Source organism: Phocoena sinus, chromosome 21, assembly GCF_008692025.1.
Source record: "Phocoena sinus isolate mPhoSin1 chromosome 21, mPhoSin1.pri, whole genome shotgun sequence".
Taxonomy (NCBI): Eukaryota; Metazoa; Chordata; class Mammalia; order Artiodactyla; family Phocoenidae; genus Phocoena; species Phocoena sinus.
The window spans coordinates 31409880-31422161 of NC_045783.1; the positions used below are offsets into that span (position 1 = coordinate 31409880).

The 12282-nt window shown below is 35.1% G+C and overlaps 1 protein-coding gene across 1 annotated transcript in view; it reads left to right on the plus strand.

Moving 5' to 3' along the window:
- Positions 1-12282, plus strand: part of LOC116746624 (disintegrin and metalloproteinase domain-containing protein 18-like) — an 87370-nt gene that overhangs the window by 12556 nt on the left and 62532 nt on the right. The window contains exons 8-11 of the mRNA XM_032618127.1: positions 2090-2155; positions 5697-5768; positions 5973-6139; positions 6900-6981. Coding sequence (XP_032474018.1) covers positions 2090-2155; positions 5697-5768; positions 5973-6139; positions 6900-6981 — 387 coding nt within the window. The remainder of the gene's footprint in view (positions 1-2089; positions 2156-5696; positions 5769-5972; positions 6140-6899; positions 6982-12282) is intronic.

Genomic DNA, 12282 nt, shown 5'->3' on the forward strand with positions numbered 1-12282 from the left:
GGTATCTTTTTTCTACAGCAGTAAATGAAACATCCATATTCCATCTAAAATACATGGAAATATGCAATAATGTGTGTCAAGCTTATTGTTGTATGATGTATAATGTAATATTTCTTGTTTTCCATTTTTATTCCAACAAAAATGCATATTATTGAATAAAATTTAGGAATATAGGAAGAATAGTTACCACTACCCTGGTAAAATTACTTTTAATATTTTGCCCTATAGTTTTACGTAGTACTGGGACATATCTTTCTAGAATACTTAATCATTTGTATATTATTAAACTCTCTTAATTTACTTGTAGGCTGAATATAGAATTCTTTCTTTCATCAATTTGAATATTTCAGTTCCCCGTCTTTTGGACTCCATGGTCTCTGATGAAGAATCAAAAATTATTCATCTTATTGAGGATTCCTTGTACATGATGAGTCCCTTCTTTGTTGGTTCTTTCAAGAGCCTCTGTCTTTGCCTTATGACAGTTTTCTTATGATGTACCTTTGAGGGGATCCCTTTGAGTTTATCCTACTTGGAGTTCATTAAGCTTCTTGGATGTTTAAATTCATGTTTTTTTCATCAAATTTGGGAACTTTTTGGCCATTAGTTCTTTGAAGATCCTTTCTGCCCTTTTATCTATCCCCTCACTTTCTGTTACTCCCACTATATGCATGTTGGTGTGCTTGAAAGTGCCCTACAGGAACAGAACAGGTTCTGTTCATTTTTCTCCATTCTTTTATCTTTCTCTTCCTCTAACTGTATAATCTCATCTGACTTTAAACAGGTACAACAAGGGAAATCTTTGTGGTGATAAAATAGTTTTGTATCTTGATTGCAGTGCTGGTTATATAAACATACACATGACAATATGATGTAGAGATATACCCATACACACTGTACCAGGTCAATATCCTGGTTTTGAAAACATACTATAGTTTTATAACATGTAACCACTGGGGGAAACTGAGTGAATAATATATGAGATACAGTGAGCTATTTTGGCAATATTCTATGATTCAATACTTATTTTTTTTAAATGAACACAAAGTTTTACAAAAGGAAATAAAGATAACCTATTAAAAACAAATGAATTTTGAAGTTCATTTTACTGAAAGTGACATCTGACATTATGGTGAATAGTATTATAAGTTTGTTTTAAAACATAGGTATCAAAGTTACATTTTTTATTTATTATTTTGAAAATAAGAATATAAATTTGGAAAGGCAAATAGGATAAAAAACAATGCTGTTATTAAAATATGAAACCTACTGTGCAGAAACATACTCGAAATTGGTTATGGTACACACATAATTTATAATTATACTCAATCAAGCTGCAATGCAGAAGACATGGTTGTCAACATTGACTTATATTTTTATACAGGCACAGTAAGGGTAACCAAAATACAGAATACCTTTAAACTGAATGTTGACCACAAAGGAAAAAAGTCAGCATCTCAGTATATACATATATAAGATGCAGGCGTAGTTTGCTTCCCTATGGAAATATAAACCTAGGCTCTACTGTCAAGTCCAGTTTGTTTGTTTGCCTGTTTATTTATAGTAAGCTAAGATATTTTATGACAGACTCAATCTTTGTATCCTCCTTACTCTTCGATTTAGTTACCAATGCACTTGGGTCAAGGAAGAAATTTTGGTTTCTTTAAAATATCTGTGTGTGAAATGGTATCTCAATGTGTTAGAAATATAGCTCATGTAGAAATTACCATTAGAGTACTAAATGACGATGTAGTAAATTGTTGATTCATAGCTGACTGACTTGGCACAATCAAGGATTATTATCTCATATCAAGTGGGGCATGCAGCCTATGCTCTGGAGCTACAGAGCTATTCACTTTCTCTTACGCAGTATTCATAGTGAGTACCTAGACTCCCACCTTACTCTATCAGGCTCCCTGGGATTCCCTTAAACCTGGAATCTGTTTTCAAGTAAATTCTCTGATTTACAATTAATTTATACTGTTAAGTCCTCTTGAGGGTCTTATATACATCCTCTTTGCTTCCTTTACATGTCACTCTCTGTGCTTAACAAATTCAAAACATGTTAACATGTGATAAATTCTCCTTTCAGGAAAAAACTCTTTCAGAACTATTACCCCGGTATCTAGAAATGCACATTATAGTGGAAAAAGCTTTGGTAAGTCAAACTCTCCCCTCCTTCCCTCACTCTCTTTTCTTTCTTTCTTTCTTTCTTTGCTTAATGTTTTATTGCTATCACCTAGAGAACATCAGCTGAAATGTTAAAACTTTTCTGAGTATTAACTTTATGAAACCAGTTTATGGAAATGTTTAATATTGTTAGCTGTCTTACAGGTTTCTAAATTAATATTTCTAATGATCATGGAAAGGTAGCTACACTTTTTGCTAAATGTTGATAGAAAAATTAAAACACTGAATTGCCAATTTGGGGTAATTTACCTTTGAGACTCCAGACATTTTTAATTAATTAATTAATTAATTAATTAATTGAATTTTTTTTTTTTTTTCGGTACGCAGGCCTCTCACTGTTGTGGCCTCTCCGCTGCGGAGCACAGGGTCCGGACGCGCAGGCTCAGCGGCCATGGCTCACGGGCCCAGCCGCTTCGCGGCATGTGGGATCTTCCCGGACCGGGGCACGAACCCCTGTCCCCTGCATCAGCAGGCGGACTCTCAACCACTGCGCCACCAGGGAAGCCCCAATTGAATTTTTTTTTTTTTTTTTTTTTTCGGTACGCGGGCCTCTCACTGTTGTGGCCTCTCCCGCTGCGGAGCACAGGCTCCGGATGCACAGGCTCAGCGGCCATGGCTCACGGGTCCAGCCGCTCCGCGGCATGTGGGATCTTCCCGGACCGGGGCACGAACCTGTGTCCCCTGCATCGGCAGGCGGACTCTCAACCACTGCGCCACCAGGGAAGCCCTGAATTTTTTTTAAAAAGAGATTTCCCTTTTTATTTTTTAAAATTAATTAATTAATTAATTAATTAATTTATGGCTGTGTTGGGTCTTCGTTGCTGTCCGTGGGCTTCTCATTGCAGTGGCTTCTCTGGTTGCAGAGCACAGACTCTAGGCACACGGGCTTCAGTAGCTGTGGCTCGGAGGCTCTAGAGCTCAGGTTCAGTAGTTGTGGCACATGGGCTTAGTTGCTCCGCGGCATGTGGGATCTTCCCGGACCAGGGCTCGAACCCGTGTTCCTTGCATTGGCAGGCGGATTCTTAACCACTGCTCCACCAGGGAAGCCCTGTTTTATTTATCTATTTATTTATTTATTTTTTATTGAAGTATAGTTGATTTACAATGTTGGGCCAATCTCTGCTGTACAGCAAATCCACTCAGTTATACACATACAGACATTCTTTTTTTCTTATTGTTTTCCATTCTGGTTTATTACAGGATATTGAATATAGTTCCCTGTGTTACACAGGACCTTGATGTCTATCTCTCTTCTTTCTTTAAACATAATTAAAAATTTCCTTAACTTCAAAGACGTAATGGAATTTTCTAATTATTTTCAAATATAAATATTTAATTCTAAGTGTGACTTAGATACGATTAGAACCCCAGACTAGCCTAGGGTGCCCAGTGTTGTCTGCCTGCGTCCTCATCCCCAGATTAGGCCAGGGTCTCTTTGGCCACACCTCCTAACTGCCTTGCCCTCTCTTTAACCAGCTGTAGCCTCTCTGGTCACAGTATTTTCTTTGAACGTATCAGATATTTACCATCTGACCAATTCAGTTAATATTTTTCTATCTTTTTTTGAGGCATAATTGATAAATATGATTGTATATAATTAAATTGTACAATGTGAAGATTTGATGTACATGTACATTGTGGATTGATTACCAAGATCAAGATAATTAACACATTCATCACCTCACATAGTTAACTCTTTTTTCTGTGTGTGTGTGTGTGTGTGTGTGTGTGTGTGTGTGTGTGTGTGTGGTGAGAACACTAAAGATCTGCTTTCAACTTTCAAGTATACAATACCATGTTATTAACTCTGGGCACTGTGCTGTACATTAGACCCTCAGAACTTATTCTTATAACTGAAAGGTTGTACCCTTTGACCTACATTTCTCCATTTCCGCCTCTGGAAACCAAAATTCTCTTCTCTGTTTCTATGAAATTGGACTTTTTTTTTTAGATTCTACATATAAGTGATACCATACAGTTTTTGTCTTTCTCTGGCTGACTTATTTCAGTTAGCACGATGCCTTCCAGGTTTCTCATGCGGTAGCAAATGGGAGAATGTCCTTCTTTTTAATGACTGAGTAATATTCCATTTCACATATATACCACTTTTTCTTTGTTCGTTCATCTGTTGATGGGCACGTAGGTTGTTTTCGTATCTAGGCTATTGTGAATAGTGTTTCAGTCGTGAATAATGTTTCAGTAAACATGGGAATGCAGATATCTCTATGAGATACTGATTTCATTTCCTTAGGATGTATACTGAGGATTGGGATTGTCAGGTCATATGGTAGTTCCTTTTTTAATTTTTTAAGGAACCGTTATACTGTTTTCCATAGTGTATGTACCAATTTACATTCCCACCAACAGTGCACAAGCGTTCCCTTTCTTGACATCCTCACCAGCATTTGTTAGCTCTTGTTTTTTCGATGATAGCCATTCTGACAGGTGTGAGGTGATATCTCACTGTGGATTCGATTTGCATTTCCCTGAGGATTAGTAATGTTGAATACCTTTTAGTGTACCTATTGGCCACTTGTGTGTCTTCTTTGGAAGAATGTCCATTTGGTAGACATAATATCTTTTGAGTATCTACCTAAGAGTGAAATTGTTATATCATCGGGTTAGCGTATATTACTTTTAGAGGATATTGATAATCTCCAAAAGTGACTATAACAAATTGTTCTTCCATATTCTCACAAGTAATTGGTATTGATAGTCTTTTTTAAATTGTTGCCATTCTGGTGTATGAATACTGAGAACATATTGTGGTTTTTATTAGCATTTACTTGATGACTGAAATGCAGCACAGTGAATAGGGGCAGTGTTCTATAACTCTGAATGGGATATAATCTATGAAAATATTGAATCACTATACTGTACACCTGAAACTAATATAAGATTGTAAATCGACTATACTTTAGTTCTAAAAAATGTATTTATGAGTTTCAGAGGAAAAATTCTTTCTTTTTTCCTTTACCCTATTTCATCTTGTTCTTTATCAAACATTTTTGAATCATTCATTCCACATAATCTTCACTTTACATCATTACAATTTCTGTGTTTTTTCCTAAAGATTTATTTGAGCATTTTGATTTTTTTTAATGCTTATGTATTTGCTTCTTCTTTAATTACTAAGCATACAATGGGAAATACTGTGGTTGATTCCCTCTGTGTTATAGAAAATGTCTACCTCAAGAAATCCCTTTATAATACAGAGGGATCTGTGAAGTTATTTTAGTACTTCTTGAGGATTTCAATTGTTTCTGCTGGACAATGTCTTTAACATATATAACAAGTGAGAATCTATGTTGAATGCCCAAGTATGATTTTTTTCTTTTTGTTGTTTGTTTTCATTTATTGTAAATATTATCATCTTTATGTTAGTATGCTTTAAATTGTCTGACAGATCCTATGGTTTTCTTGCCTGGTATCACCAAGATATATTTGCCATAAAAAAAAAATTGCTGTCACTCACATTTTTTAAAGAATCATAAAAATTTCTTTTTCAGCATGATTATATGGGATCAGAAATGATGGCTGTAATGCAGAAAATTATTCAGCTTATTGGCCTTGTCAACACAGTAAGTTTTAACTTCTTTACATTTACAATTTTATAAAAAGTCATTGAAAACCTTTCCATTATATCATGACAAATTAATGACTTAAAGCCCTTTATTTGGTTTAATATCCAAAGTAATCAAGTAAACTTTTTCTTTATTTTTTGTACTGCTTTGATGTAATGATTTATGTTATTTGAATAAATATACTGTAAATCTTATTTTTAGATGCTTAGTCAGTTCAAATTGACTGTGATGCTATCCTCCTTGGAATTGTGGTCAGATAAAAACCAAATTTCTACTAATGGGGATGCTGATGATTTATTACAAAGATTTTTGACATGGAAACAGGACTATCTTATCCTACGGCCCCATGACGTAACATTCTTACTTATGTAAGCACAATGTTCTACATTAATAAAGAGATATACATAAATAATTCCATTAATTTTATAATTTAATGCCTTTATTGTGTTCTTCAGCTTTCTGTAGGCCCCTTGGAAAATGTTAAAGAAAACATAGCTGTTGCCATTGAGGTGATAGTGTGGTTGGAAATACAATAAAAATAAAATAACCTGAATCACTTATATGACAAAATATTTTGGAGTATAATTTATGCAAAAAAGTCTGTCTTTCATGAACTTTTATGATATCAACTATACTATAGAATACATACAAGCCTCAGCTTACTAATGATGTAAAATTGACACTATTCAGTTAACATTACCTCGTTATGTGAATACATTTCATGTCTACTGTTTGATAAAGATTTGAGTGTTTTGGTTACATTTAATTTTTTAAAATGCTTATCTTTAGAACAGGCAAGATTTCTTTTCTACAGATTAAAAATCCCTTTCATTTTAACTTTTAGTGACCAAAACAGTGAATGCTGAATAAGGGAAACTGAGGAGAATTTGAGATAAATAAAATTGTATCAAGTCAAAGAGTTAGTTTAGGAAAGAAAACTGGCATTAAAGTGAATTACAGTTTTCAATGATTTGAGCACCTTGTATAATATATTAGATATTATTCAGATAAAAAATTATATGTTTGACAAATTATTTTAAATTCTATGGGAGATTTAACTTAATAAGTAAGCTAGTAAATTGTTCTGAGGAACCATGCTAATAAAAAAGCCATACTGTAATGATGTAGTTACAGGAAACAGCCTAAATATGTGGGAGCAACATTTCCTGGCACAATATGCAATAAAAGCTGTGACGCAGGTATTGCTATGGTACGTAATTTGTATCCTTCTTTACTGTTTTTTTTTTAACTTTATATTGTATTTTAAAAGTATTATTTTACATAGTTAAGTAAACTTGATTTTTTTTCTCTGTATCTCTATCATTATTTTGTTGGGACACCATTATTTTAATCTCAGAAAGTTGTTTTAATCATAAACTTCAAACATAGGGAAATATGCTAGGTATTTCACCAGCTAGGTATAATGGATACTAACTTTGCATCAGATTTTTAGAGGACATAAAACCTTAGAGAAAAGTTAAAGCTTCCTGTTATGTCTCCTTCAAATTCAAGAAATAACAAAAGTCATGATTTCATACGTGCCATTTTTTGCATACTTCATACTATTGTTACAAATATATGTATCCATTAGCTATATATTATTGTTCAGCATTTTTCTTTATGTATCATTTCAGAACTATTTTGAATAGCTTGTTAAAAGATGTATACATGTTGAAACATATAACTCTACTCTATTATTTTTTCTTGCAAAATTTTTATCAAGTAACACACATATTATGAATAAAAATCGTTTTACAAGACGTACTGAAAACAACTAAATCAGTCCTTTGCATAGTCTATACTCCTTGAATCCTCTTTCCCCTTTTTTTGTCAACCTCTCCCTCCTGGCATATAATTTAATGTCTATTTCCTTTCAAATGAAAGTTTTATTGAAGTACATCATATATAGAGAACATTGCACAAGTCATAAGTGTATAGCACAATTAATTTTGGCCAAGTCAATACATAGGTATAAACATCCCAGAGATCAAGAAATAAAATCTTATCAACACTTCAGAAGAATCATGCTTCCTCTCACTTTCTATGCATACCGAAGAAAACCACTATCCTGACACTTAATCACTGGTTAATTTGATCTTTCTTTGAGCTGTCTGTAAATGATATAATAGAGTGTGTGTTCTTGTGTGTGTCTGCCACATATTTGCTCAAAATTACGTCTGATAGTTATTCATGTTTGTATGTGTAGGAATAGTTTGTTCATTCTTTTACTCAATATTTCTAAATAATATGCCCATTAAATTTCTTGAGTATTCAAATTTAGGCATTATCTATTGACTTCTTATGTTGAAGTCAGAATTTAACATCCTAATAGCTCATCATTTCTACATTCTGCCTCTTCTATTCTTCCTCTCTATAATTATACAGATTATTAGAATTGTGTTTAATTCTCTGATGAGGCAAATAATGAACTGAGATTGTCGCCTTTATTGCATAACTTTTGGTTCTTCCCAAATTAGTAGTTACATCATACTGTTTTTGTCCAAATTCTTTAATTAAGTTATAAATTGCCTCCACTTTCCTACATGATTCAGAAATTCCTTTTTTTTTTTTTTAACTCTATAGATGTATCTTTTTTTTTTAAACCAATCTACGTTGGACTTTTTCCATAGCTGTTTAAGAATCTTCTGTCTTGTCTCCTTTGGAAAATGTGTATTCTTTCCTGGCTTGCTTACTCATTTTGGTTAGAATACACACTCCTATAATTTACTGAAAAAGTAGGTGGGTAGTAACTTGTTTGGGAGTTGCGTCATTGAAAATGTAGCAATTTTAGGGCTTCCCTGGTGGCGCAGTGGTTGAGAGTCCGCCTGCCGATTCAGGGGACGTGGGTTCGTGCCCCGGTCCGGGAAGATCCCATGAGCCGCGTAGTGGCTGGGCCCGTGGGCCATGGCCGCTGGGCCTGCGCGTCACAGCAGTGAGAGGCCCGCATATAGCAAAAAAAAAAAAAAAAAAAAGAAAGAAAGAAAGAAAGAAAATGTAGCTATTTTAAAAGATTGGTTAATTTTGGTTTTGAAATAATTGCACCTTGAAATTTTAAACGTCCTCTCCTTTTACTTTCTCTTTAGAAATTTAACACCATTCTTAGTCTCACTTATTTGTATGTGGTCTGCTTGTTTTCTCTGCAGAAACATTTAAGATCTTTTTATCATTGCGAGGTATCTTTTTTTTTTTTTTTTAAATTGTTTATTTATTTATTTTGCGGTACGCGGGCCTCTCACTGTTGTGGCCTCTCCCGTTGCGGAGCACAGGCTCCAGACGCGCAGGCTCAGCGGCCATGGCTCACAGGCCCAGCCGCTCCTCGGCATGTGGGAATTTCCCAGACCGGGGCACGAACCCGCGTCCCCTGCATCGGCAGGCGGACTCTCAACCACTGGGCCACCAGGGAAGCCCGCGAGGTATCTTTTATCATCCAATATGCTTGTTATATTGATGCCCTTTCAATCTGGATACTAATTTACGTCTGACCTGAGAAATTTTATTATATCAATATTATTTATTTGCTAATCTTTTTCTTTCCCTTTCCTCTCTGGAACTTGGTTAATTATATATGAGAGCATTTTGATTCATCATCTATTTTTTTCCTCTTATTTAAATTTTTTCTTTTATTTCTACATCCTCTAATATTTCTTAATACTTATATTGTGGATCAGTCCCTCACTAGGTGCTCTCAGATCCATTTTCTGCTTATTACCTGCTCTGATTACATCATAAGAACAATATATTCCCTGGACTTCTTTGGCTTCTGGCTTTTGGGTATGTTCAGCAAGTGTGGATGATTGGAGAGAGGAAGGGAAGTGTCATAGTGTCTTTACATTCTGGCCCTGCCTGGAGCAGTGCCCCAGAACCATTGCTTCCTGGTCGTGTGAAACATCCCCTCCCTCTGTGCTTTTTCCTCCTGCTTATCAGCACTTGTTTATGAATTCTAATGACAGTTCCTCATTCATACATCCAACCAGTCTTGGCGTTGGTAGCAACATTCTGCTTTTCTAGTCTCAGAGTCGCCTCATCATCCTCTGTTGCTTCAACAATAATTTGTTTGTTACCTGTTACTCATTTGCTTTTATTAAATTCTTCTTGGATCCTGTGGTGGCTTTAAAATAATCTCTTTTTTTCTTGTAACTACTAGGCAAATATGGCTGAGAATCACACCCCAAATTAATTGTTCATGTTGCAGAATTAAAAATGCAAGGTGGCACCAGATCTGTTATTTTATAATTAGCGTATTAATTGGAAAGGAGTGAGACTTTAGATTTGGGATGGTAACATTGGATGAACCAAGCAAGATGAATCTGATAATTCTAAAACCCCAAATCTGTCTAAGGATTTTTCTGTAGTAGCTGATCCTCATCTGCCTGGTGAGGTGAGCCTTCTAGCTTCTCTTGCTTAGAGATCCTCTAATGACATTATATGAGTTGGATGCCTTATAATGATACAGTCACTTCAAGTTCTATCTTAAGGATTAGCAAACTGTAAGTAAAGGGCCAGATAGTAAATGTTTTCAGCTTTGCAGGCCATGTGATCCGTGCAAGAGTCAGTGTAGACAGGTACAGATTAATGAGCAAGACCATGTTTCATTAAAGCTTAATGTATCACTACTAAAACTTGAGTCTCATATAATTTTCATTTGCCACCAAATAGTGTTCTTCTTTTGATTTTTTTCAACTATTTAAAAGACTTAAAAAAACATTCCTACTTGCAGACTTTACCAAAACAGGTCACAAGTCAGACCTGGTCTCTGGACCATAGTTTACTGACCCCTGCTCTATTCCCGTCAGCCCTTATGTTCACTGATTAAAAATAAAAGTTGGGAGGGCTTCCCTGGAAGGCAACAGTTTATAAACCAAAGAAATGGGGAACAATCGAAGGAATAGATATTAATGGTTCTAAACAAAGAAGAACAGAATTGTATTTGATTCATACTAAATTTATTAATATAGGTGAAAGTACTTGAGATTTTGGATTTGAGGTACCAGCTCAAACATTTGGGATTGGATTTAATCATTTTATTGATTGACTGACATGTGTGATCAGTGGTCATCTATTTGCTGTGAACTTGGTGTAATGAAGAGAAAGGAATTCATTGTCTTATAAACATGGAGCTATTGGAATATATTTATGATGTCCATCAAACTCACCCAACTTTTATCTATGCTTCCTGTGGTGACTACCCTCTGTAGGCTGGGAAAGACAGTTAGTTATATGAGCTGTTTGATAGACTGGAATTCTCTGTGTAGATAATTAGTTCATCTGAGAATAGAGATAATTTTATTTATTTCATTTCAACATGCATGCTTTTTCTTTTTCTTGACTTATTCCACCAGGTAGAATCCCCATTATGTTGTTGAGTAGAAATGGTGAGAGTCCTAATCCTTGCTTTCTTCCCAATCTTTGAGGAAGTGCATTGTCTTTCACCATTTTGTACAATGTTAGTCATAGGTTTTTTGGTAGATGTCCTTTATCAGGTTATGGAAGCTCCTTTTTTTTTTTTTTTTTTTTTTTTGCGATACGCGGGCCTCTCACTATTGTGGCCTCTCCCATTGCGGAGCACAGGCTCTGGACGCGCAGGCTCAGCGGCCATGGCTTACGGGCCCAGCCGCTCCGCGGCATGTGGGATCTTCCCGGACCGGGGCACGAACCCGTGTCCCCTGCATCGGCAGGCGGACTCTCAACCACTGCGCCACCAGGGAAGCCCTGGAAGCTCCTTTTGATTCCCACGTGCTTAGTGTTTTTTGTTTGTTTGTTCTTCCAGAAATTGATGTTAAATTTTGTCAAATGCCTTTTTCTACATTTATTGAAACACATATGATTTTTATTCTTTAGTCTGTTAATATGGTGAGTATATTATTGACCGATTTTCAGTTGTTGAACCTGCTTTGCATTCCTGCATTGTCTTTTTTTAATTTATTGTTGCCTTTTGAGTTGGTAACATTTTAAGAAAATTTGCCTTTAAGTTGATGAGTTACATTGAAATTTAGTTATCTTTTCTGATATTGACTATTTCTGGATTTGATATCAGGGTAATAATGACTACATAAAATGAGTTATATTTTCTCCATTTCTGTTTTTCTGAAGACTTTGCTTAGAGCAGAAATAAATTAAATAGAGGGTAGAAAAACAATAGAAAATTTTGACAAATCTAGTTGATTTTTTTAAAAGACAAACACAATTGACAAACCCTTATCTAAACTAAGCAAAAAAAAGACTCAAATGGATGAAATCAGAAATGAAAGAGGAGGCATTACAATGGATGTCTGATAAATAAAAAGGATAATAAAGGAGTATTAGGAATGATTTTATGCCTACAAATCAGATGACCTGGAAGAAATGGATAAATTCCTGGAGACATACAACCTAACAACAGTGAATCAAGAAGAAACAGAAAGACTGAACGGTCCAATAACAAATAAGGGGTTGAATTAGTATAGTAATCCAAAACCTCCTAATAAAGAAAAGTCCAGGACAAGATCGCTTCATTGGATATTTCTATCAAGAA